Source organism: Sarcophilus harrisii, chromosome 3 (genome assembly GCF_902635505.1).
Source record: "Sarcophilus harrisii chromosome 3, mSarHar1.11, whole genome shotgun sequence".
Classification (NCBI taxonomy): Eukaryota; Metazoa; Chordata; class Mammalia; order Dasyuromorphia; family Dasyuridae; genus Sarcophilus; species Sarcophilus harrisii.
Genome location: NC_045428.1, coordinates 27846640 through 27874350, shown reverse-complemented (window position 1 = coordinate 27874350; position 27711 = coordinate 27846640). Strand labels below are relative to the sequence as shown.

Genomic DNA, 27711 nt, shown 5'->3' with positions numbered 1-27711 from the left:
TTCCCGGGGCACATAGGTTTTATAACTATTGACAATGAAAACAGGGCCAAGTAAATTTTATAATAATAATAATAATAACTATACAATGTCGGGCCCTTTACAATTTTTGTACATTTTTGGGTTTTTTTTAATTAAAAAAAAAAAAAGGATTGTTTCCCCAGGGCATATAGGTTTTATAATTACTGACAATGAAAACAGGGCCAAATAAATTTTATCATAATTTATAATTATAATAATACCGTGCCAGGCCCTTTACAATTTTTGTACATTTTTGGGTTTTTTTTATTTGAAAAAAAAAAAAAGATTGTTTTCCCGGGGCACATAGGTTTTATAATTACTGACAATGAAAACAGGGCCAAGTAAATTTTACAATTTTTGTACATTTTTGGATCTTTTTTTATTGGGGAAAAAAAAAGGATTGTTTCCCCAGGGCATATAGGTTTTTATAATTACTGACAATGAAAACAGGGCCAAATAAATTTTATCATAATGAATAATTATAATAATACCATGCCAGGCCCTTTACAATTTTTGTACATTTTGGGTTTTTTTTATTAAAAAAAAAAAAAAAAAAAAAAAGATTGTTTTCCCGGGGCACATAGGTTTTATAATTACTGACAATGAAAACAGGGCCAAGGAAATTTTACAATTTTTGTACATTTTTGGATCTTTTTTTATTGGGAAAAAAAAAAAGATTGTTTCCCCAGGGCATATAGGTTTTATAATTACTGACAATGAAAACAGGGCCAAATAAATTTTATCATAATGAATAATTATAATAATACCATGCCAGGCCCTTTACAATTTTTGTACATTTTGGGTTTTTTTTTTTATTTAAAAAAAAAAAAAGATTTTTTCCAGGGGCCATAGGTTTTATAATTACTGACAATGAAAACAGGGCCAAGGAAATTTTACAATTTTTGTACATTTTTGGATCTTTTTTTATTGGGAAAAAAAAAAGGATTGTTTCCCCAGGGCATATAGGTTTTATAATTACTGACAATGAAAACAGGGCCAAATAAATTTTATCATAATGAAATTATAATAATACCAGGCCCTTTACAATTTTTGTACATTTTGGGTTTTTTTTTTTAAAAAAAAAAAAAGATTGTTTTCCCGGGGCACATAGGTTTTATAATTACTGACAATGAAAACAGGGCCAAGGAAATTTTACAATTTTTGTACATTTTTGGATCTTTTTTTATTGGGGAAAAAAAAAGGATTGTTTCCCCAGGGCATATAGGTTTTTATAATTACTGACAATGAAAACAGGGCCAAATAAATTTTATCATAATGAATAATTATAATAATACCATGCCAGGCCCTTTACAATTTTTGTACATTTTGGGTTTTTTTTATTAAAAAAAAAAAAAAAAAAAAAAAGATTGTTTTCCCGGGGCACATAGGTTTTATAATTACTGACAATGAAAACAGGGCCAAGGAAATTTTACAATTTTTGTACATTTTTGGATCTTTTTTTATTGGGAAAAAAAAAAAGATTGTTTCCCCAGGGCATATAGGTTTTATAATTACTGACAATGAAAACAGGGCCAAATAAATTTTATCATAATGAATAATTATAATAATACCATGCCAGGCCCTTTACAATTTTTGTACATTTTGGGTTTTTTTTTTTATTAAAAAAAAAAAAAAGATTGTTTTCCCGGGGCACATAGGTTTTATAATTACTGACAATGAAAACAGGGCCAAGGAAATTTTACAATTTTTGTACATTTTTGGATCTTTTTTTATTGGGGAAAAAAAAGGATTGTTTCCCCAGGGCATATAGGTTTTATAATTACTGACAATGAAAACAGGGCCAAGGAAATTTTACAATTTTTGTACATTTTTGGATCTTTTTTTATTGGGGAAAAAAAAAGGATTGTTTCCCCAGGGCATATAGGTTTTATAATTACTGACAATGAAAACAGGGCCAAATAAATTTTATCATAATGAATAATTATAATAATACCGTGCCAGGCCCTTTACAATTTTTGTACATTTTTGGACCTCTTTTCAGAATAATGCTTTTATTACAATTCATTACCATTTGATCCTTGCGACAACTATGGGAGGTAGATGCTATTATTATCGACGTTTTACAGATAAGGAAACTGAGGCGGACAGAGGCGAAGTGGTGAGTGACTTACCCAGAGTCACACACCTAGTAAGTGTCTGAGGCTGGATTTGAACTCAGTCCTCTCCTGACTGGAAGGCTAATGAGCGGTCCGCAGTCCAGGCTACTTCTCCGTTCAAAGGCTCTTAGCGCGTCTACTCGGTGAAAGGCCCTGGGCTAGACCCGGCAGACAAGGAGGAGAAGGTTCCACAGTCCCTGCCCTCCGGGCGCTTACGCTCGCACGCGAGAGCCACTTACTAAGTAACACCCTGGAGACCGCGGAGGGGACTGGGAGGAAGCCTTTTAATGCTTGCCCCGCTCCGGGCTGGCCGCGGGCCTTGCCTTCTCCCGCTCGCCTCCGGGCATGAAGCACCGTGACAAGTCCTGCCCGAAAGAGGCTTTATTTCTTTTTGCCTTTGGGCGCCGGTTTCCCTTTTTCCTCTTTCTTCTCCTCCTTCTTCTCCTCTTTCTTTCCTTTCTTATCTTTGGGCGAGCCCTTGCCTTTCTTCGGAATCGCCAAGAGCTCTTCGTTGGACCCGAAGCCTTTCCTCACCCTCACTCCTCGGTACCAAGCCTGAATCTGGAAAGAAAAGCGAGGCCGCGTTACTCCGGCAGACAGCTCCCAGCCGGCTCGCGGCTCACCTCGGCCGCACCGGCTTCCCGGCGAGGGGCACACGGGGCCCGGGGGCCGGCCGTCCCTCCCGCCTGCCTTTGCGCTGGCGCTGGGCTGGGCTGGGCGGCTTTTTCACGTCTCGCGCCTGGAAGCTGGCCCTCGGACAACGTTTCGTGCGGCGCTGAGCGCTGGAAACCAGCCCTGCCCTCCAGGCGCTCACGGTCTAACGCGGGAAGATGATTTAAAATAATAATAATAAAAATAGATGGAAAGGTAGATAGATAGATATATAGCTAGACAGACAGACAGACAGATAGAAAGGTAGATAGATAGCAAGACAGATAGAAAGGTAGGTAGACAGACAGACAGACAGACAGATAGACAGACAGACAGACAGATAGATAGACAGATAGACAGACAGACAGACAGATAGACAGACAGACAGACAGACAGATAGATAGACAGACAGACAGATAGATAGATAGACAGACAGACAGATAGATAGATAGATAGACAGACAGACAGACAGATAGATAGATAGACAGATAGACAGACAGACAGACAGACAGACAGACAAGGAAAAGCAGAAGCAAGACGGAGAAATCCAGAGGCCCCGGGCCACGTGGGAAATAAAGAGATGGCTAATCTGAGCACCCTCCTTAAAAGGAAATCCCGTGAGACATGCTCAACCCTCTGACAGAAACAGAGAGACAGAGACAGAGACAGAGCGAGAAAGAGACAGAGAGAGAAACAAAGACAGAAGCAGAGAAACATACATAGAGAAAGAGACAGACAGAGGCAGAGAAAGAGAAAGACAGACATAGAGAAAGACACAGAGAGATGGACAAACAGGGAAAAAGACAGAGACAGAGAGAAAAAGAAACAGAAACAGAAACAGAGAGAGACAGACAGACAAAGAGACATACGGGAAGGCAGACAAAAAGACACAGAGAGACGGACAAACGGGGGAAGAGACAGAGAGGGAGAAAAAGAGACAGAGACGGAGAGACAGACAGAAAGACACAGAGACACAGATATATAGAGACAGAGACAAAGAGAGAGACAGAGACAGAGACAGATGGACAGAAACAGACAATAGAGAAAAAGACATAGAGACCCACACACAGAAAGAGCCAGACAGACATAGAGAAAGAAACAGACAGACAGAGAAAGACACAGACACAGATATAGAGGGACAGAGACAAAGAGACACAGAGAGAGACAGACAAAGAGACAGAGATAGATGGACAGAAACAGACAGACAATAGAGAAAAAGACATAGAGACCCACACACAGAGAGAGCCAGATAGACATAGAGAAAGAGACAGAGAGACAGAAGGACAGACAAAGATGCCAGAGGCAGAGAGGGAGATCCCAAGGGCAGAAAGCACTGATGAGATGGAAGTTCCAGGGCTGAAATGATCTTACTATTAGGAAAAAAAAAAAAAGAAAGAAATCTAGAGGAGTGGTATCAGATGGGAAAGATTTATCTGCCTATAATGGCTAAGCTTTTCATAAGTCAGTATAGCTTTAAATTAAAACAGCCGAGGATAGGTGGCAGCCCATGGAAAGGGCTCTGGGCTCTCCAGAAGCAAGGCCAAGTCCATATTTTATATTTCTATATATTTTGTCATCTATCCTTGAGTCTTGTTCTGGGAGATCTCAAAGCTCTTCCTTTTGAATGCTATTTATCCTTCCAATATTCCACTCCCTGAGCGAGGGAAGAAGGCAGGGGAACAAATCTGAGAACAGGACAATTGAATGAAAGGTTCAACACCAGATCCTGAGGCAGGTGCAAATCTAAGTCTGGGACCTTAGTCTCCAGATGCCAAGTCCATGGAATCCTTTCCATAAGGTAAACTCAGATAATCTACTAGTAATTAAGCTTATGCAATGCTAGTAAAAACAAAGCAAAGCAAAGCAAAACAAAACAAAAAAGAAACCCTCAGCATCACAGACCCTTAATAAATAAATGTTGTTGATTAAACTTTCCACTCCCAACCCCTTTTTATACAAGAAATTTTTTACAAACTCCAGGTATAGAGGCATGTAAAATATGTTTTAAAGATATTTTAAAATTTACTGATAATAAATCATAATTTCACAATCCCCACAATTCAGTAATGCAACTCCATATGGAATTACAACCCACAGTTGAAAAACTTTGTCCAATCCATTAAATGGCCCCTATTTAAAGTAAATCTCTTTGAGTGAAGAGCCTGTAATTTTATATCTAAGCATGTCTATGATTTCAAGAAGAACTCCTTGTATGAAGACTCCTTCCACCCAGCAAGATAGTAGACTATTCATGACAATCGTAGGTAAATCCTAGAATAGTCCTAGAACCATTTTTTTTTGTTTGTTTGTTATGGACCTCCCCTTTGGCAGCCTAGTGAAACCTATGGACCCCTTTTCAGAATGTTTTTAATGGCAGAAAATAGAATTCATAGAATTACAAAGAAAACCCACTTTATGGAATACAAGTTTTAGGAAAAATTTGTGGACTCTAGCAGAAGAACCCCTGTCCCAAAGAGCTGTCTGCAGCACACAGAGCTTGACAAAACATTTCTGTGTCGGTGGCCAGGTCTTGTGAACTCCAAGTCCAGCACCCTAGCTATCATGCACATGCTTTTAGAGTGTCCAGGTTTTGGATCCAATGGGTTTTGCAGTTTTTTTCTTCCAATTTCACAAATGTGTCAGATTAAACAAAAGAAGTAAAAGGAAGTGGGAGGGGAGAAGGAGCTAATAAAATGCTGACTAAGGTACCAATATCTGACCCTCATTAACAAATAAGACCATGTGATATTCCTAGACCAGATGTTCCTTACTGAGAGTCTGTGAACTTTAAAAAAAAAAATCTTAAGAACTGTGTTTTAATATAATAGACTTCCTTAGTAATTCCATATATTTTATGTATTTTTAAAAATTTATTTTCACTCAGGGGTCCATTAGCTTCAGCAGATTGCCACAGCATCCAGGACACCAAAAAAGGGAAGCTGCCCCCCAAAAAGTTTTTGAGGTGCTTCATATCTCTCCCCCCCAACACATACACACACACATACCCATGTCTATCATTGGGCATGTTTCCAGATTTTACCTTAGTGGCCATAAAATTCTTGTATCTCTTATCCTTTAAGTATTGCCATATTTCTGGAATGTCCAAACGACAGATTTCTGGGGAAGGATCTTGCATGGGATTTCCTTCTAGGTTGAGAACTTCGAGGTGCTCCAGACTATCCATTCTTTCTGGAAGTATAGTCAGCAGGTTGTTCTCAAGATTCAATGTCTTCAAACCTAAAATACAGGAGAAGATTCACCTTTTCAAAACGAAATGACCTTTTGGCAGCCTATATGCCAGTCACTTTCTCTATTGTCACCTAATGAATTTGATTCCATTCACTACATCTATTTAGCACCTACTATATACTAGGCACTGTGCCAGGTGTTGGGAATCAAAGACAGAAAAGTTCCTGCCCTCAGGAAGCTTCATTTCTTTAAGAAATGTGGAGGTGGGGGAAAGTGTACTTTTCAATTCAACCATATTTATCAGGCCTTATAATACCAAAGACCTTCTATTGTATTATATCTTGAGGATGGAGGTAGAGAAAGTTTTATTTCCCTTTGCTTTGAGGGGAGAGACACCAATCTCTCTTCTTTGTTCATTCCAGTGAAAGTTTCTTAGATCAGGAAAAAAAAAATTAAAAAGAGGGGCGCATAATTAGAAAATAGAATATGCAAAGATATTCAAATCAAGTCCTAGGCTCTCGATCTCTAAAAACAGGACAAGAAAAATATACTTTAACAATAAATAAATTTACTTTAACGATAAACTCATAGTTATAATTACTTGAGAAGAACTAAGTGTCCAGAAGGATTAATTTCTTTCATTTTCTATGGGTGACCAGTTTGTAAGATTTGGGGTAGAAACCCACCACAATTAATATAAACATAGAGACCTAAACCTAGAATTGACTAGGCAGAGTTATAAACTAAATGGAACCAAGTCTTTAATCAATTAAAGGAGCAGTGAAATGCTTGGTCTTTGGATGAAAGCAGTTGCTACAACATAGGAATTATTTTTTGATTGGCTGAAGAGAATTTGTCCTTATGGGGCTATGAGCCCATTCAGAAGATTCAGGAACTTCCAGGCTCATGACTCTTGAGCCTGTACCAGCCAGAAGCCAGGTGAAAGAGAGTGGGAGATAGGGATCAAGCCATAGATTCCTCCCTCACACACAGAGGACCAGCTAAAGGTCTCAGTTCTCACTAACATCCATTGTAGTATCCACAAGAGCCAAGGGCAGAGTACTCCAGCATCAGGAACTGAAGGCAACATAAGCTTTAGGAACTAAGAGACACAATAAGGCTCATCTAGCCATGGTGAAGAAAGGTAGCTTTGAGACCACACAATGGCAAAAATAAAAAGGAAGGAAGGAAGAAAAAGGAGGGAAGGAAGGAAGGAAGGAAGGAAGGCAGGCAAACAAAATCATAAATTAATAAATAAAAGGCCCAGCAGAGTAAGCCCCAGGGGGAATTTCCAGAGGATTCTGTTGGAATCCTAGTGTCAACTCAACTTGAAACAAGGTGAAAACTCAAGGGTGATGTCAGGGTCCCAGTGTTAACTCAATAGAATTGATACAGTGTTTGTTGATTCACACCTTAGAGCGAATCCTTGCAGGGTGATGAGTTGCTAATACTGATAAACAATAATGCTTGTGTTCACACCTTTAGAGAGCTCATAGAAGCAAGAAATATTTAAGTACTCATTGGAGTTCACATGGTTTAGTATGAGATATCCGAATTTACATCTCCCTTAAGCCCTGCCTCCAGAAGGAGGAGTTAACCTTTGGGAGATCATACATATGGAGGACGCTCTTAGAGCTTAAAAGAATTACTCTGGAACATTGACTGGGGTCGGAGAGGAGCACTCTGGGAGGAAGCCCGCAAGCCCTCTCTTTGAGGCAAGAGAGATTCATTGCATCTTCCAACTTGGTGCTGGCTGGAGTCTGAAGGACAAACCTTTGGATTTGGAGACATTCGCAGGGAGCTCTTGGAACCAAGCAGAGATACAGGCTTGAGCTAACGGGGTTATATTGAAGGACACAATAAAAGATCTGAACTTTTATCAGCTGGCTGCGATTTTGGGTGATTATTTACTTGTAACTGAAACTAAAGCTGCCTCCAGAAAACCTCCCCGAGAAACCCTCTCCCCCAGAGAGAACTCTTATATTTTAAAGAAGAAGATAACCACAGGATTCCACCCAAGGAGAAAAGCACTTCCAGTTACAAATAATTGTGAATTTTGCTTTTTGCTACATGGGCTCTTTAAGTTTGAACCCTTTCTTTCCAGGAACCTCATGTATTCCCTCTTTGGGGGAATGTTTTGTTCCATGTGTTTTTATGGTAACACAGTAGAAAATACCTCTTCTAAAAGCTAATGAAGTCTGGCTGACTAATAATTCATAAGGAGAACACCAGAGAAGGGCTTATGAGTAATATTACTGGAAACTAGCAGTCAGGGGCAACTAGGTGGCGCAGTGGGTAGAGCACCAGCCCTGAAATCAGGAGGACCTGAGTTCAAATATGATCTCAGACACTTAACACTGCCTAGTTGTGCGACCCTGGGTAAGTCACTTAACCCCAATTGCTCGTTGAGAAAAAAAGAAAAAAGAAACTAGCAGTCAGCCACTCTGGGACCTCAGTCTGCTAGTATTCCTTGGAGTTGAGAGAAATCCAAAGTACGTGATATTTATTAATAATTACTTGACTCACTGACAATCCACAGAAGAGAAACAGTTTTTGCGGAATATTTCCACAAGGCTATAGGTTTCACTATAATGTGGCTTTTTGGTCTTGGTTTGCGTGCTAATAAAAGTCTACAATTTATATAAAAACTAGGCTGGTATTGAAATGTTAGTCCTATAAGATCTTTCAAATTACATCTCAAGCGTTCCATCACTCTCACTCTCTGCTCCCCTCAGCAAAAGTGATTTCATTTTGCTTTCTGGTCAAGTATCATGATATCACAGTACCTTTTTTTCTTTCCCGTTTCTGGGAATTTTCCTTATTGTTCATAGCATTAATAGCTACCATGCATATGGTGCTTTGCAAAATCTTTACAAATATTAATTCGTTTGATCCTCACAACAATCTTGGGAGGGAAAGGCTATTATTATACCCATTTTACAGGTAAGGAAATGATCCCTCTACCAAACATTTAAGAAATGAATGTGAACTACTTGCATTTTTGTTTTTCTTCCCAGGTTATTTTTACCTTCTGAATCCAGTTCTTCTTGTGCAACAAGAGAACTGTTCGGTTCTGCACACATATATTGTATCTAGGATAATCTATAACATATTTAACATGTATAAGACTGCCTGCCATCTAGGGGAGGGGGGTGGAGGGAAGGAAGGGAAAAGTCGGAACAGAAATGAGTGCAAGAGATAATGTTGTAAAAAAAAAAATTACCCATTATTCTGTTGGTAAAAAAGTTATTTAAAAAAAAAAGGGGGGGGGGGAAAGAATGTGAGTTCTTGAAGGCAGGGACATTTAGTACTGGGATACAGTAAAGTTCTCTTAAAATAGTTTGTAATGGAAAATGGACAAGATACTCAGATTAAAGACAGAAAGACCTAGATTCACATCCTACCATAATCCAATAAACTGTATGATCCTGAGCCTTAGTCAGACCTCTCTGGTCTCAGTTCCCTCATAGATGAAGTGAGGAAGTTAGCTGCTAATGGCCTCCCGCTCTAAATCCATGATCTTCTGATTTGGGTTCAGAAGATTAGCTCTCTTACTTATATCCTGTGTGATCTTGGGCCTTTCTGGGCCCCGGTTTCCTCATCTATCAAATGAAAGGATTGGACATTGCGGTAGTAAAATGTATGGCGGGGGTTTCAGTCCCACTCTGACACATAGTGGATGTTTTGGGCCCTCCATGGGGACAAGTCATTTTCTCACCAGGAGTTCCCTAGACTTATGAAATCATAGATCTGGTCCAAAGTAGAGGAGGGAGATATGAGGGGAAGAGAGGAGGGAGGAGATTTATTACCTGTTAATTGGGATATAGAGTCTGGAAGCTCTGTAATCTGATTGTTGTGAAAATCTAATATTTTTAAGTTTTTCAGTGAACATAGGCCCACAGGTAAAGAATCCAGGCTGTTGTTCTCAAAATATAGCTCTTTCAGATTCTGAAATACAATGAAACTTCAGTGTAAGAATTCTCAACTTGATAAAGAAATAATCTCAGAATCTCATAATCTCAGAACAAGACCCTTCCCCTTTATATATTGTAATGAAGAAAAAACAACACATCACATTTGTCATCGAATTAGTGTGAAAGAAATTAATGTCTTCATCAATCCCCGGCCCACCTTTTTTCCTGGTCATACCTTTCTTTGATGATATATTTTATGTTCTTTTTACTGTATAGCTACTTGTTATGTGTTGTAAAACCCCTGTCCCTCTTCACTGATCTCTGGGTAATTACAAATTTTAATTTGGAGAATGTGGTATTCTAAGATTTAGAGCCATATAATATTACTGTGCAAAAAAAAAAAAAAATGGTACTTTGTTTTAGAGAACAGTCTGGGTTCATAAAAAAAAAAAAAAGTTGCAATCTTTCAAAAACTATCTAGTCCCCTCTCTGGTTTTGGCTCAATTCTGGGTGCAGATCATTGTTCATTTGTACTATCTGTCATAGATAGATAGATGGATGGATATGACTAAATAAATACAGATATATATCCTTATATTCACATATACATATGTATATGTACATATATGCACACATATATGGATTAATTATATAGATTGTTCAACTGTATACAATAATGTCTGGAAATTCTTCATCCGTTTGGTTTTTCCTAGATGGTTAGATAAAAATCTTTTGAGTGATTACAGATGTCATTCAGTGGGCTCTGAGACATTTCAGCGTTTGATGCAAACAGCAAAATCTCATCCTCAAAAAAGGTAACAATAAATTCTAAGATATTTTTGTATATTTTTAATATCTTCCCTAAATTCCCTCAAACTTGGATCTTCTCTAGCATGAATTTCCTCAAAATGGACTTGGTCTAAGAGTCACCTGTTCTCACATCTTTGTTTTCTTCAGTGCTATTTGCATTTCCTCTAGGAGCATCTCTCAGAATATAAATGCAGATGGTGGCTAATTGCTCCTCAAGGACGGGGAGAATTATCATAAAAAATATTTGCAGATATTTTCCTTTTTCTGGTCTGTCTTGTTCTATTTTTTTTTCTTTAAATGCCCTTGGGATGACTTTACAAAGTTGAATCTTTTACCAGCTTATCTTTATACTTGTTTTTTCATTAATTCCTGCCTTGTACTGCTTCTCACTTTCATAACTGATAAGTACAGTTACCTGTAAAATTTTAATCATTATGCTATAGTAGAGTCAGCTACGTGGCACCTTGAATAGAGCCTTGAGACTGGACCCAGGAAGATCTGATTTCATTGTGCTCTCAGACCTTTAGCAGTTATGTGACCCTCACTTTACCTCTGTTTGCCTTGGCTGCCTGAACTGTAAAATGGGGAAAATAACATCATATACAAAGCAAGGCTGTTATTAAGATCAAATGAGACAGTATTTGTAAAACACTTAGCACAGAGCCTGGTAAATGTTTATTCCCTTCCTTGATATTGTTCAGACTTCAGCAAATTTGCAGGTCATAAGAGGTAAGAAGAAAATAAGATAGAGAACCAAGTCATCTTTGGTCATATTTTTACCTTGTACAAAGTGATCCTCTTTCAAATGTGGAGTGGATCATTTTACACCGAATGGGCCCATTTACAGTCACCATTAGTAAAGCTGAAGCCTCACATGGAGAGGATTCAGTCCTCAGACAGGAAAAAGGGCCAAAAGGGGAAAAAAAAAACCCAAACCCTCTGATTTCCTGCCTCCTCTCTTGGAAGTGACAAGCCTCAGACCGTAGGTCTTGAGGGAGCAGAATTAGAGAGTCTCTGTTCTTTCTGGAAAAGCACAGCAGTACCACAACCAAGGCCTGCAGCTGAGCCTGAAGCTACAGGCGATGGAGTCTTCAGCTGACCCTCAGGGAGAAAGCTCAAGGCATCTGGCAGATTAACCTATCCAGCAGAGACATCGGTTACCTAGAAGAGAAAGTCCAACTGAGTAACCTGTCCAACAGAGATGCCATGCTCTGTAAGGAGCAAACCAGCCTGGGAGTGGAGCAGCCCACCCGAAAGATACTTTTGTTTGTGAGGAGCAAGTCCAGCCCAGTGGCCCGCCTAAAGCAGGCCCCATTTTCAGGGGTAAATATTGTAGGACTTGCATGAAGAAAGTATATTGAGTCCCTGCATTTGCAGACTGTGAGCTGTCTTTGGGGCATGTGTTCCTCACACATACGCCTCAACTCCCACTGTATTTGAAGGTTGTGATCACTCTTCTCCCACACATGGTATGTATTGTAAGAGTGTGGGTTTCGGGTTTGGAGGAGGAACGTTTTCTAACTCTGCTCTTGTGCCATTTGAGTAAAATGCCTTTGCTAAGAGCTAAAGGAGACAACTGGCTAATTATTCGTTGCAAACATATCGGTGGGGGCTCATGAGCCATAGTTTTGAAATGATGGAGGCACAGGATTCATATCTGAACCCTGAAATTACTCATGTTTTTGGAGACTCAATCTGTAAATTCAAATGCAAATTGTGGGATTAGCAGAGAAAGGATGCTACAAATTCTAAACTGAGTATTGCCCTTGGTTGACATATCTCTCCATTTGGCAAGGAACACATATACATAACTAATCAAAACAAATTCTCATATTTACTATGTCCAAGTGTGTATGTCTCGTTTGGTAGGCTGAATTAATTCCTTCTCTACCCAGAGATAGATATTATTATTATTATGACCCTTCTCTTTCATTTTGGGGTAAAGGCAGAAGAGGAGCAGAGAAGTCTAAGTGACAGTAAATAAACAAATGAAAGAATAAATTTTAAAGATGGATCCATACTCTCTTAACTTTAGGAGTAAAGCTATCACTCTACTTGATCAGAATTGCAGTAGCTCAAAAGAAACATGAGATGCACAAATTTAGAGCCATCTCCACTCTAAATGTTCAAATGGACTATTTGTACCCAAATTGTGGCAGAACCTTCCGAGTTTGCATTAGTCTAATCAACCACAGCTGGTTCAACCACATTGTATCTTTTCTATGACATAGGGATGTCATTTTTTTCTTCTTTGAGTACTAAGGATTAGTGCTTTATTTAATATATATTAAATATATAATAAATATTCTTTACTTCAAAAAGCAATTAGTCCAATATGTTCTTGCCCATAAACTTATTTGCATTTCAACCAGGGACTATTACAGGAACTGAATATGTCCTCGTTTCCTTAGTTCTCACATAGGGTCTTATTGTGTTTGGTTGGGTGCAACTGAAGGAGTTTAGGGATACTGACTGACCATCAGGGATTTAATAAGCCTTGACAAGGATTTTCTCACCCTGAAGTCAAGTGGTTGGTTTGTACCAGGGATATAGAACTGGTACCAAGTAATCAGCAGAAAAAAGTTAATCTGATACTAGGGAACTACTTCTTTATAATTTAGCTTGCCATCTGAGTGTGGCGGCTTATAACCCAAGGTTATACTTAAAAGAACATTTCTCTCTCCCTTACCAGCCCCTGAGGAGGTGGTCCTGAAACACCAAGGAGCGAAAGCCCAGCAGATGGTAGCAGAGAACGGCCCAATTCTCTGAAATGCCTAACAGAGATGACAAAATGAAGCAGAAAGATGCAGTGGCCAATACTGAGCTTGCTGCCCAGTGGAGAAGGCAGCCGTGGCACCTGATGAGATGACTGGCAGAAAGCAGTGTGATAATGACACTGGAAGACACAAGTCTTTCTGCAGTGAGGAGAGCATCAGCTGCTCCAGTACAATGTGCACCTCTGCTCGTGAGCCCTGGTCCACGGGTACCTGTGACGTAAGTGCTCCCATGTATGTCCCCTGGTCACACGTGTTCTGTGTTGTGTGCTGCGCCATTGATGGGAGAGTCTACCAAAAAAAGACGTGGGAGAGTGTTCTGTTGTCCCCTAACTTACTATGCTACAATTTCTATAATCACAATAAAATCATAAAAACCAACAGCTTGATCAACATAATGTCCAACTAGCATTCCAAAGTGCCAGTGGTTAAGTATACTGCCCACCTCCTGCAAAAAAAAAAAACTGATTGATTCCAGATGCAGAATGAGAAAATCCTTTTCAGGACATTGACAATAATAGGGGCCTATTTTGCTTAATTATGTATATATTTTTTTGCCTTTTTTTTTTTTTTTAAGACAGTAAGGGTTAAGTGATTTGCCCAAGTCTCACAGCTAGTAAGTGTCTGAGACTGAACTTGAACTCAGATCCTCTTAACTCCAGGTTCAATCTCTATCTAATAATCCCTTAACTGCTCTGATTATGTATATTAATTACAAGGATTTTTGTCTTTATTTTTTTATCAACTGAGGGGAGTAAGAAGAAGAAAAAATAAATGCTTTTTAATTGAAAAATGAGATAAAAGCATTTTTATTGTAGTTACTTAATTTTTTTTTGTTTTAAATTAATATTTTCTCTAGTCTGGTAAGAGGAAACACAATAGTAGGGTTTATGAGTGAGTATTCACCTATAGGCTTATACCTAGAGTAACTTTCTGGGAGCCTGTGTATGAAGGGGTACCACTTTGCTCCAAAGCTCTCCAAAGCTTTAAGTTTCTGCTTTTTCACTTAAGTTACTATTTACAAAGGCCCAGTGTCACACAGCTAGTGGGGTTCATGAGTGAGTGTCACCTACAGTATCACACCTAGAGTGACTTTCTGGGGGCCTATATATGAGGGGGCATCACATGCTAGCTCCCCAAGTTCCCCTTATGCCAGGCAAATCCCCAAAGCTTTAAGTTTCTGATTTCTCCTTACGTTACTGTTTAGAAGGCTGCAATGTTACACAGCTAGTAAGTGCCTGAGGTTTCTCTGAATCCAGGGCCAGTATTCTATCCACTGTCCAACCTAGCTGTCCTAACGAGTATTTTTGATGACTATTTCATTATATAAAGATTGAATTCGTACCGTTAGCTTCAGGATGGTTTCTGGGAGAGATGTAATTTTGGCTCCTTGGTCTTGTCCCATATATAGTTCTTCTAAAGAGTCAATTAGCAAGATTTCCTCTGGAAACGCACTGAAATTATTTCCAGTTAGACTAAGTCCCTTCAGTTTGACAAGATTGAACACTTCTTGAGGTATCTAGAGGTATTTAAAAAAAAAAAAAGTAAAGTTGTCAAAATTGAACACACTAGAAAATCAAAAGGACTTTGCTTTTGAAACAAACTATTACTAACCAATAGAATTCAGAGACAAACCAGCATCTTCCTGGATCAAACATATTTGCAAACCCCATGGGATGATGAGTCAGCTACAGGTGGGAACGCAAAGTTTGCAGTCCTGGAAGTTTATTTATGGCGGTGTAAGAGAATAACCTAGATAGGTCTATGCTAGTGATGGCCCATAGTTAGCTTGGTCACAAAGGTCAGGGAAATGAAGCAGAGTGGGAGAAACGGAAAATCACAGGGCTCAGGTCTGAATCTGAACTCTATCACGAAGTCTCAACTTCCTCCTCTATAAAATGGGGGCAGCCCCTTCCAGATCCAGTAGATCTGGCCATGATGTTATGAGCTCAGCCCTTTAAAGGTCTTAGCAAAGTGAGAAATCTGTACCTGACATATGTTATTGTCATCCAGAGCCAGCATCTCCAGGTTCTTCAAAGAGCAGACCTCTAGAGGGAAACGCTCCAAGTAATTCTGACTCAGATCCAAAAGAGTGACATTGAGCAGGCGTTTGAAGGAGCGGCGCAGAGATTTCAGGCAGATGTTCTTCATGTACAGGAGATGGAGCAGCGTCCACTTGCAGATCAGCTTGGGCACTTTCTCCAGGCAGTTTCCCGAAAGGCCCAGTTCCGTTATTTCGGTCAGTTCTTTGAGGGTCGAAGGGAGATTGTGCAGGAAGTTATTGGAGACATCCAAGACCATTAACTTGCTGCAGCTTCCCAAAGTGTCAGGGAGGAGTGGTATACAATTGGAAGCAATGAAGAATTTCTCCAGATTTATGAGCGCGCTGATCTCGTCGGGGATGAAAGAGATCTGGTTTTGCTCCAGGTCTAGGATCTCCAGGTTGTAAAGGACACAGAGCTCCTGGGGAAATTCTTCAAAATTATTGTTCTGCAGGTAGATCTCTTTGAGTTTGGTCTGGTTGACAATCTCTTTGGGTAGAGACTTCAGCTTGTTGTGAGACAGTCCCAGCAACTCCAGGTGGTGTAGACACTTACAGATCTGGATGGGGAAATTCTCCATTTGGACTTTATAAAGCCGAAGCTGTCGAAGAGACCGCAGGTGGGAAAGGATAAGCAAAGAGCTGGGAACCAGGGGATTGCCGCTAAGATCCAAACTTTGAAGATTAGTCAGTTCTCCAAGGTCTTTGCAAATGAGTCTTATTTCATTGTTGTTCAAGTAGAGAATCTTTAGATTGGTGAGACCACGGATTTCTTTAGCAATTCCTTCAATCACGTTATTTTCCAAGTGCACTTCTTCCAGCTCCCAAAGTTCCAGGACAGAAGATGGGATAAAGGTGAGGTTTTTATTCGACGCATCCATGAAATATTTTTTGTCACCTACTCGTTCTGGTGGGGGCTCTGGAACCTTTGGTGGGGAAGCTTTTTGTTTTTGGGACATAAGTTTCAAGACATGGTCTGCAAACATCTTGGCAGCAGAATTATGAAGCCCAAATATTCAGAATCTAAAGCAATGTAAGATGAAGAAAAAATAAACAAACCAGAATTGAGCTTTCAGTAAACTTCCACTATAGAAAATTGCCCTTCTACCACATTCCCCAAAAGTGGCTTTCTGAACTCACTTCATCCTTCTAGAGACAAAACATTTATTGTGCGTGGAACAGAGCATTGGACGGGAATGAAGAACCTAATTTTGAATTTGACCTCAGATATTCACAAATTGTGACTCTGTGTATTAGTTATCCTCTCAATTTCTTTAGCTATAAAATCAGGATGGTAATAGCACCTCACTCTCTCAGGACCAAGTGGGTTAGAATGTGAAGTGCTTTGCCTACCTTAAAGCACTAAATAAATTTTATTATTAACTTCAGAAAACAATCCATTCCATTTTGGGGAACAACTCTAATTATTAAGCACTTCTATTTTATATTTATCCTTTTTGCACGTTCTATTTGGCCAAAATCTGCCTCCCTTTGACTTGAACCCATCTGTCCCATCACTGATGTCTGGAGCCACAGAATCTTGTCTCCATATCCAAACATAAAAACACAGCTTTCACAGCACTCTTCTATATATTCTGTAGAGATATGAACAGGACTTGTAATTTCATGTTTTGGCCAGATCCGTTCTTGCCACTCCCCACATAACCTGAAAAACTCTCATCTCAACTTCTTGGGATTTTCTACGCCTTCAAGGTTTTGCTTAGCAACGCCTCAAACTCAACATCCCCCCCCCCAAAAAAAAATCTGTTGTACTCATTTTTTGTTTCATTTGTATTTACTGATCCAACCAATTCAATGTAAGCTCCTTGTCTTTTCCCAGAATTTAGCACACTGCCTGCATACAGTAGGTACTTAATAATTGCTCCCTGAATTGCACTGACTTAAGCGTTAGACAAAGTAAAATTACAATTCAGCTCACTGGCAGGATCATTAAAATCATAGTTAAGTCACAGAATTTAATTTTGGAACAAATTCAAATGTAATTAAAGCCTAATTACATACAAGGGCAGCTAGTATAGAGTGCTGGGTCTAGAGTCAGGAAGGCTCATTTTCCTGAGTTCAAATGTGGCTTCAGACACTCCCTAGCTATATGACTCTGGTCATCCTGTTTGCCTCAGTTTTCTTCTCTGTCAAATGAGCTGGAGAAGGAAATGGCCGACCACTCCAGTATGTCTGCCAAGAAAATCCCAAATATGATCGCAAAAAGTCAGACATGACAGAATGATTGAACAACAATAATATGCAAAGGATGTTGGGGTTCTAGAGACACAGGGATAACAAGGAACCCAACCTGGCCCCAGAGACAATTTACTGGGAGTGAGTAAGGAGAGACAGTCTGAATGCCAGTGAGTAAAACAAGGAAGGGAGCAGAGAAGACAAAGGGGACATCTAGCCAAAATGAGCTAAAATCCTTTCAGCTCTCCTAGCCAAAATGAACTAAAATCCTTTCAGCTAAGCCACCAAAAAAGGCTCATCACACATTTTTGGTAATCCCCCAATGAGGCCTTAAAGAGAACAAAATAAGCATTTCTATAGCACCTACTGTATGCTATATGTTATTTCATTTCACTCTCCCAACAACCTTGGGAGGAAAATCGTTATTATCCCCATTCTGCAGGTGAGAAAATAGAGGCAAACCCAGTGATCTGCCCACAGTCACACAGCTAGCAAGCATCTGAGGCTCTGTTTGAACTCTGGTCTTCCAGACTATAGGACTTGGTCACTAGTTGCCTGGTAAGACAAGGATTTCAGCAGGCAGAGGTATGAGGGAAACTCATGTCTGGAAGGAGCACTTCTGTGCACACATAGCCCCCTGGGAGAGGAGCTGCCTGGTTAGGATGAAGAACAGAATGTGAAGGTCAGAAGTGTGGAAGGAGATCACCCTGCAGCAGCAAACCAATGAGACTGTGGCTGGCTCTCAAAACCTGAGACAAGATGCAGGCAAGAGTGAGTCACACAGGATTCTGATGGGATCGTTTGGGGTGCCAGAAGCCATTCCCTTCCCTCTGACAGCACTTCAAATACTTGCAGTCAGGGGCCACATCTGAGGGTCTCCCCAGGAAAAGAGGGCCGCAAAGGTTGGCTGTCTTCTAGAATCAATGGAGAAATTGCCTTTTCACCTTCTCCTCATTAATGCCCACAAGGAAGCAGATCCTCTCTCTACTCCACCACCCCTTTCCTTCTACCAGAATCTAGGACTTTGCCCCTGGGTCCCCTTCATTTTCCACAGCCGCCATACTCTTTCCTGGCCTAGGTGCTCGAGCAAGTATCCTCCCATGCTCTGTCCTTTCCAAACTCCCCTTGTGTGTAGTCTTTCAGAATTAGAATGGAAACTCCTTGAAACTAGCTTATTTTCTTGTTTTGGTATCACAGATGATTAGTACTATCCTTGACAAGTAGTAAGTGCTTAATAATTGATCCAGCTATAGACCTATCATCCCTCTAACTATTTATCTCAATCACCTGTCATTTATCTGAATAGTAATTTACCTGAGTATTGATCTAACTAGTTGGCTCTGAATAGCCATCTATCTGTATCTGTCCAGCTACTCAGCCATTTATGCAGCCATCTGAGTATCTGTGTCTATCATAGAGCATGTATCTATATTTTTCATCTATCTGGTTTTTATCTACCTACCATTATCTATATCTATCCATCCATATCTATTAATCTATCATGTTTCTATAATCACCTGTCTGTATCTTCTATTATCTATATCTATCAATCATCTGCATGTCTATATCCCACCCATATGTATTTATTTATCCTCCATATCTACCCATATCCACAGATCTTCTATCAATCATTTGCATGTCTTTATCCATCCATATCTACTAATCCATCATTGATCTGTATCTATGAATATCTTCTATATCCATCCATATCTATTGATCACCCATGTGTATCTATTATCAGCTTCCTGTCTATCTTTTATTATGTCTAGTTATCAATCATCTTCATGTCTATATCTATTCACTTACACCTATTTATCCTCTCTATCTATCAATTATCTGCATGTCTACATCTACCCACCCACCTCATTTATTTATCTTCATCTGTATCTATCAATCATCTGCATGTCTATATCTCTCCATCCATATCTATTAATCTATCATCTGCCTGTAGCAATAATCATTTGTATCATCTATTATCTATACCTATCAATCATTTGCATATCCATATCTATCCACCAGTACCTTTTTATTTATCCTCCATATCTATCAATCTTCCATCAATCATTTGCATATCCATATCTATTTACTTACCCTTCATATTTATTAATCTTCTGTTAATCCTTTGCATGTCTACATCTACCCATCCACCTCATTTATTTATCCTAGTCTACATTTATCCATCCATATCTACTAATCAATTATCTATATCTATAATCATCCGTCTATATCTTCTATTATCTGCCCATGTCTATGAATCATACCAACAACAAATCAATCCCTTTGCTCAAGGACTTTACATTCTCATGAAGGAGACAAAAATGGGAACAGATAACAGATTAGATACAAAATGAATACAAAGCCATTTTGAAGTTGGGAGAGGACAGGAAAATCACTGACCCATTCGTGAGGTTGCAGTAGCTAAAGTGAGGGCCTGGAATCTGGAAGACCCGAGTTCAAATTTGACCTTAGATTTTTAACTAGCTCTAAGTGATCCTTAATTTCAGTTTGCCTCAGTTTCCTCATTTGTAAAATGGAATGTAAAATGTAAAATGTAAAAAAATTTTTAAAAAAATTGTAAAAATTTCTCCCAATGTTGTAAGGATTAAATGAGATAAGGATGGCAAAAAAGTTTAGCCAAGTGCCTGGTATAGTAGGTGCTTGTATAAATATTAATCTGTTGTTATTGTTGTGAGCGTTGTTATTGTCAGCCATGTGATCTTGGGCAAATCACTGAAGCCGTTTGCCTTAGTTTTCTCATCTGTAAGATGGAGATAATATTGTGGTGGGCGTTCAAAGGAGAAAATCTTTGTAAAACGCTTAGCATAGTACCCGGCACATAGTAGGTCTATGTAAATAGTAGGTATTATTATTAATGGTACAACTCTGACAAGTCACTTCCGTTTCCGTTCCCTCCTCTGGAAAGCGGGGCCGATGCGCAGGGAGGAGTGTGAGGGTGGGGAGCGTGCCTGGCACACAGTAGGTGCTTTATGGAGGGCGCTGTCCATCACTATCACGCCCTGTGCTTGTGCCTCCGAGACTTAACCACTGACTACAGCTGTCTCAGCCGCCCGTCCCCTTCCCAAAGCAGCGAGGCCACTCGTCCTCCAGCCTCGGTCACCGTTCCCCCTGGGTGGGGATTAGAACTCGCGGCCTCGCTGCGGAGCTCTGCGCCGCGCGGCCCCCTGAAGGGCGCGAGCCCCCGCGACTCCGGGCCCGCACCACCCCCTGCCGGCGGCCAGGCGCAGCGCACGGCGCGCTCTTCCTCCCCCCCCCCCCCCCCCCCCCCCCCCCCCCCCCCGGGGCCCTCGGAGCCTCCGGGACACGGGGTGGGAGAGGGCGGGGAGGAGGCGGGGCGCGCGCCTCCTTTACTCCTCTCGCTCAGGCTGCTGCGCAGGCGCAGTGCTCAGGAGAAAACTGAGGGGGAGGGAGGAAGGGGGAGAGCGGAGTGTGGGTGTCTCGCGGGAGAAACCTCTGCTGGGAGAAGCCACAGGCGGTGGGCGGGACGTGAGGACGCCCCCTGCGGCCTTTGGCCAGACTTCCGCGGACTTGCGGAAAGATTCGCTTTGGGGCCTTGGTAACTCCCGCTTCCGTCCAGGCAGCGCTTAGAGGAGCCCGTGGCTCCGTCCTTCTTTACAGAGGGGGTGGGGGGAGTGGAAAGATGGAAAGGGATGAGAGCGCGTGCGCGAAGCCGCTAGGTTGCCATAACAACTGCCCGTTTTCTCCAACCATCGCCGCACCTACGTAGCCACGCCCCTCCATAACCCCCGAGGATAGGATTGGATGTTAGAGAGCTCTCCCTCCCCTGGGGGCGGGGCCGAGTTATTGCTTGGAGGTTGCTATGGTGCCCAGCCATGAGCGCCGGGACCTGGCAGACCGAGAAAAATGGAGGACTTCTTCTTCACCCCGTTGTCGGTGGAAGGTAGGTCGAGTGCCAAGCCAGTCCTCCTTCCTCGCACACCTGAGGGGAGGGGAGAGAGGACGGCCGAGGACCTTGACCTTGACCTTGCCCTTCCTCCTCGTTCTAGCATGAGACGCTGGGCGGAGCCTTGGCGTCTCCCCTATCCCCCTCTCGGCCGGGCACCTCCTCGGTGCCTAATCCGTGCCGGTGTGATGGGAGCGCCCCCCCTGCCCGCGGGTCCCCATGTAGCCCTGGGGCGGAGTCGCGGCTCAGCCTCGGACCTCCGTGGTCGGCGCTGGCCCACCGCGTCTCCAAGGAGGTGCAGCACCGCGGGGTTCCTCACATCTTCTGAGCCCGCGCGGGAAGGGGCGCTTGCTCCTCTGTGATCTCACTGTGAGCAGCGAGAGCAGCCCCGGCCAGCCCTGCAAGCGGAGGTCCGTGTCCTTGCCCGGCTGCTGCCCTCCCCCCTTAGCGCCGGCCGCGCCCCGCGCACTTCGTAAACGCTTATTAAAACCACTTAATTACATCGCGTGTTGCTGAAAGAAGGAGAAGCTTTTGGCCAGGGGAGAAAATTGGCTGGAACGGGCCTTCCTGACGCTCCTCGTTAATCGGCGAGCGTTTAGGATCCGCCCATAGTGTGCGCAGGACGGGATGAAACTGCTGCCCTTGGCTCTCACAGAGGCCGGGCCACGTTCTGCCTGCCGCTTACTTACTGATCTCCGAGCCAAACTGGCCTGCAGCGGCCCTCCTGGAGAAGTCTTGGACCAAGTGAATTAAAATACAATGTAACACAGATAAAGTGACAATGTTACTCTGCGGCTTGTCCCCACCCTCACTGCTCCACAGCTCTCTGGGGTGCTTCCCCGCAAGCTCCCGTTCCTATGAAATCACCCGGGGGGCCTCTGCCGTGGACTCATCCATTGTTTTTCTTAAACCATGAAAAATGGGGTGAAAAAGGTGGGTTTGGGGCCCGGTGGTTGAATTGCAACCTGAGCTGCTCTGCTTCCTTTCTGGCCGTCAGCACTGACCACGGCCCACCGGTGAGTTCTCGCTAACGCTCTGGCCACCTAGCCACCCCGACACCCCAGAGGTCCTCTTCATCCATTTGGCCAGTCCTGTGAGTCAGATCTGGCCAAACCCTGGAGAGACTGAGGTCCCCACCGAGGACTCAGCACCCGGTTATCCTCTGGGGGACTCGGTCTCTCAGACTGGTGGCTTCGGTGGCGGCCCCTTTGACGGGACCGGGAACGAGAGGTTTTGTTTTATATCTCATGGGGATCCTTCAATAATGTTATTTGATGGATAATCGTGTATAATTAGCACACAAGATGAAAACTCCTTTCACTGCAAGTTGATAGGAAATCAACCAATCAACTGGCATTTATTAAACACCCAGCACACATAGCCAGTCTCTGTGTTTGACTCCCAACCGGATATAAAGAATTAAAACAATCCCTCCTCTGTGGGATCTTAGGTGCTATGGCAGAACTATATGTATCCGTGGGCCACCCTCACACTCCGAGGGTGATAGACTCCTGATTGGCTGGAGAAGAGAGGGCAACAGCAGAAGGTGAAAACAGTGAATAACTAACGGGAGCCCTCAGACCCTTTGGAATGGGGCAGGTATCTTGATTTCCAGCATCTGCACCCCCCAGAGTTTATGTAGAGTGAAAAGCCAGTCTTTGGCTGAGTTAAGGTTCCATCTCCCAAGACAGAGCCAAGATGGGGAGTAAAGGCAGGGACTGGCCCAATCTCTCCCCCAGACTGCTCCAAATTGCTTTAAATAATGACAACACAAATTTAAGAACATCAGATCAAAAAAGACAGCAGAACATTTTCCAGCTGAAGACAACTTAGGTGGTCAGTAGAAAAGGTCTGTGGCAACAGAGTGAGAGTCAGATGTCAGGTGTCATTGCAGGACGGTAGTGCACAATGCAGCCGTGGCACTAGCTTCAGCATCTGCGAAGCCGTGACTTTAGCACACTAGATCTTATAGCATCAGTGGGGCAGGGACATTCTTCACAGTGGTTCAAGGGCAGAAAAGAAAGCTTGTGGTCAGGTTCCTAGAAGGATTTCTGAACATAGCTGCACAAAAGTCCTGAAGCTTGGGATAGTGTACCCGTCACCCTAGAAACAGAACCCTACTTTTTAAGTTAAAGTTTAAAAAGCTGAAAAATAGCCTCGAAAAATGAGCAGACAACAGAAAAGAATTCTGATCTTTGAAAGTTACTATGGGGACAAGAAATATCAAAACACACACCCAAAAGAAAATAACAAAATCAAAACTTTTACATCCAAAGCCTCCAAGAAAAATAAGAATCGGTTTCAGGCTATGGGAGAACTCAAAAGGGATTATGAAAATCAAGTAAGAGATAAAGGAAAAAAATTAGGAAAAGAATTGAGAGTGGTGTGAAATACAAAAAGCTAATGAGAAGAATGCCTTAAAATTGGCCAAACGGGAAAGGAGATACACAAGCTCATTGAGGAAAATCTTTAAAAATTAGAATTGAGCAAATGAAAGCTAATGACTTTATGAGAAATTGAGATATAATTAAGCAAAACAAAAGAAAAATGAAAACATAGAAAACAATGTGAAATACCTCATTGGAAAAATTGACCTAGAAAACGGATCCAGGAGAAATAATTTAAAATTTTTTGACCTACCTGAAAGCCATGAACAAAAACAAAAACAAAAACAAACAAACAAAAAAGACTGGATATTATTTTTCAAGAAATTATCAGGAAAACTGTCCTCATATTCTAGAACCAGAGGATAAAATAGAAACTGTAAGAATCCATTGCTCACACTGGCAGAGTCTCCTTTATTCTGATGTATTCCTGTGGCTTGCCCCTTCATGTTTATAACTTGCTTTGAGCTATGATTGCTCTCAATTCTTGACTGTCTTTTAGGTATATGAGGAGAAGGGGAGCCTCCATTGTTACCTTCCTCCAGGTGCATAACCGCTTCTCCTACATCTTCCTTCCTCAAAATTGGTCTGAAAAAGAGTCCATGGGCTCCATCCAACTAACCACTCAAGGAGTCCATGGCACAAAGAAGGTTAAGAACAAATCCCTGGTTTGCTGAGACCTCAAATGTTAAGGTCTCTCTCCTCCTTGTACCACTCCATACTGAGAAATCAGAATCTTTTTTAGCATTTACTTTGTCTTACTCACTGGGAATAGAAAAAAAATCCCTGTCCTCAGGGAACTTATATTTCAACAGGGTAAACAATATGTGTATTTATGCCCACCCTAGGGAGCCAGAGAGAAAGAAGCCCAGTCTTTGCTGAAGAAACTCCTCATTGGTCTTATACACACACACACACACACACACACCCCTGCATACTCACACACATACACACGTACACATACACAACCCAGTGATGAGGGCAAAAGGGATTCAAAGCAACAGCAGCAGCAGCAGCAGCACCAGCAACCAGACTGCTTGGTAACAGCTTTCAAGGAGACTTTTAGTCTCTTAGGACTCAGCCAACTCTTTACAATAATAGCATAAAAAACAGTTTGCTTACATTCTACATTCAACATGATCCATCTTAAGTCATGTTACTATTAATGTGCTAACAAGTTTTTGGTTATTATTCATGGGGATAAAATCTAAAACATCTTATGATAAATGTGCTCATTAAAATTATCTCAAGATTATTAAAGACATATAGCCTTGGACTCCCTTACGATAGCTCTGTTGAACTTTGTAGTGTTCTGGTTGATTTTCTGGAGGTCTTTGGACCAGCCTTTGTTTCAGCAGAGTAGTCACCATGAGAATAGCCAGGGATAAAGTCCAGATTCTTTATTATCTCCTTCAAAGTCTTGTCTCCTTGCCTGGGGGCTTGGCTAGCTTTCTGGAGGTCCTCCACATTGTGTCTTGGTTTCTGTGGAGGAAGCAGGAGGACCACCAAGACAGTCTCTGTCTTGAAGTCTGTCTAAATCTGAGAGTTTGTGCTCCAGCCTCCAACCACCACAAAGGTGGGAGATGGAATGAATGTCTCTCCTTGGCTCCAAGAGCTTGAGCTCCCACCTCCAGTCCTCTGTCTTCTCACAGAGTCTGACCCTGGCTGAGTTTGTCCCAGCTTATATGCTCTATTATAATTAGATCATTTACAGTATACTGAGTATAAACCAATCATTATATCACTAGGGAACCATTATTTATTGTAAGATTAAATCAATCATAACGAACTCACGAACTATTAATCATCATGCTAAACTAGATAACCATTGTCTTATCGATTCCATTGAATTAACACCTTGTAAGAATCAAGTACAGGGTTCTGGCCCATTACAGAAGTTCCTTTGGCTAGGATGTCAACACTGATTTCTGACCATTACTTATACCTTCTTAGGTGGCTTGCCCCTTCATGTTTATAACTTGCTTTGAGCTATGATTGCTCTCAATTCTTGACTGTTTTTTAGGCATATGGAGAGAAGGAGAGCCTCCATTGTTACCTTCCTCCAGGTTTGGGGCATAACCGCTTCTCCCACATCTTCCTTTCTCAAAATTGGTCCGAAAGAGTCCATGGGCTTCATCCAACTAACCACCCAAGGAGTCCATGGCAAAAGAAGGTTAAGAACAAATCCCTGGTCTGCTGAGACCTCAAATGTCTTAGGGTCCTGGACCCCTCTGGCTGCTCACATACATAAAATACATGAAATTACAAAGAAAATGTATCATAGTAATATTGTCATTGTTTTTCCCACTCAAGTGCATGTAGCTCCTGAAATCTAGTAGTGTATAGGTCCTAAGTTAAAATTCCCTGGCCTACTCTCATCTCACATTTTAATTATTTTCTCTTGCAAATTAGTGGGATTATGCCTATACTTGATTCCCAGTTCCCTAAAATAGTAATATATTGATATGTAGATATATCTGTCATTATGTCATACATAATCAAATAAATTGGATATCCCCCCAAAGTCTAACCCTCCCTGTATATCTGATTGAGGAGTCACAGTTGCTCATGTAATGTGCTTCTAAATGGTCCTATGCATTGAATTTATTTCTTTATAGTTGCATCAACATTTATCGATCTCCCACAAAATTATCAGACTATGTGTCGACTTTTCCAGAGGGAAGAAAATCCTTTTCTATTTCAAACACTCCAGCTCCAAGAAACAGATTATATTAAAAATTATAAAGGGTAAGAAAATAATACTGCAATGTGTCTCTGTCCTCTGAAAATCATCCCTATAGAAACTAAGGATTGTGAAGAGATTCTTCAGCTATTTAAAAATTCATTAGAAAGGCAGGTGGAGGGTGAGGGGTGGATGAAGTGCTGACCTTGGGAGGATGGAATTCAAATCCACCTTCTGATACTTGATACTTATCATCTATGTGACTCTGAGCAAGTCACTTAATCCTGATTGCCTTGCCAAAAAAAAAAACAAACCAAACCAAAGCAAAACTTTGGAAATTGGATACTTTTTGGGTACCTGCGGAGGTGCGGAGGTACTGAGGCACTGGGCTTGGCTTAGAAATCACAGTCCTGGGCTTCTGGCTCCCCCTCCTCAGCCTGTCACTCAAGTATCCTGAGACTCAGTTTCTCCACCCGTAGCCTAAAGAATGCCAACAGCCTCAGAGTAGGAAAATACATGGGATAGGATTCTAGAAACTACAGAGCTCAGAGCTCAGAGAGATGTTAGGGATCACCGCTTCTCTTTTATGTCTTATACTGCAAGGTTTGCATCTTGTTCTACACACTTGCCTTCAAATGCTGCCCTTACCAAGACTATTTATACTCACCTTTGCTAGTGGATAAAATATATTTTTTATTACTCAGATTTCAGGATGAAATCACAATTAAAGTGGCTGGCAATAACCACTTAATAACGCCAGTGCAGAGACTTACAGATAAAGATTTTGAAGTACTTATCTATTCCATAAAACCGTATACAAATATTACAGGTACTGGTTTTAACTTGATCATGTCTTATGTCTCTAGAATTTAAGTATTATCAAGATGGTCAGTTATGTATTAATTTGTTTCCCTTAGGTTTGGATGTTAGATATAACCTCATAACTGATTATGGAGCGCATCATGTCGTAAAACTCCTTGAGGTATTGTATTATCTTTACTTCTAAATTTGC

General features: G+C 41.4%; 2 protein-coding genes across 8 annotated transcripts in view; one reads left to right on the top strand and one right to left on the bottom strand.

The window, feature by feature from the left end:
- Positions 1-1370: 1370 nt before the first annotated feature.
- Positions 1371-22061, bottom strand: LRRIQ4 (leucine rich repeats and IQ motif containing 4). 2 transcript variants are annotated; one of them, XM_003766173.3, is made up of 6 exons: positions 21890-22061; positions 15463-16537; positions 14819-14992; positions 9785-9923; positions 5827-6023; positions 1371-2696 (listed from the first exon to the last, which is right to left on the bottom strand). In XM_003766173.3, exons 2-6 carry the CDS (start codon positions 16498-16500, stop codon positions 2517-2519), a joined length of 1728 nt encoding a protein of 575 aa, XP_003766221.3. In that variant the 5' UTR covers positions 16501-16537; positions 21890-22061; the 3' UTR covers positions 1371-2516. The 2 variants fall into 2 exon arrangements, with proteins under 2 accessions (XP_003766221.3, XP_031813494.1); XM_031957634.1 differs by lacking the exon at positions 21890-22061 and adding an exon at positions 21448-21534.
- The window catches only part of LRRC34 (leucine rich repeat containing 34), a 41139-nt gene continuing 34919 nt past the window's right edge, over positions 21492-27711 (top strand). For 4 of the 6 annotated variants that reach the window (XR_004232752.1, XM_031957636.1, XM_031957638.1 and 1 more), the window contains exons 1-4: positions 21492-21629; positions 26635-26764; positions 27404-27528; positions 27617-27681. Coding sequence is in view for 5 of the 6 variants with exons in the window: in XM_031957636.1 (XP_031813496.1) it covers positions 21593-21629; positions 26635-26764; positions 27404-27528; positions 27617-27681 (357 nt within the window). In the remaining variant the exon portion in view is untranslated. The remainder of the gene's footprint in view (positions 21630-26634; positions 26765-27403; positions 27529-27616; positions 27682-27711) is intronic. The other 2 variants (XM_031957637.1, XM_031957639.1) reach the window with 2 other exon arrangements.

Bases quoted from the DNA above. Each gene is read 5' to 3' on its own strand.
- LRRIQ4 (XM_003766173.3), bottom strand. From the start codon at position 16,500: ATGTTTGCAGACCATGTCTTGAAACTTATGTCCCAAAAACAAAAAGCT. The intron at 9,924-14,818 runs GTACGAATTCAA...ATTGTATTTCAG, and splicing joins AAACCATCCTGAAGCTAACG to AATCTGAAAGAGCTATATTT. The intron at 6,024-9,784 runs GTAATAAATCTC...CCTGTATTTTAG, and splicing joins CTCTATATCCCAATTAACAG to GTTTGAAGACATTGAATCTT.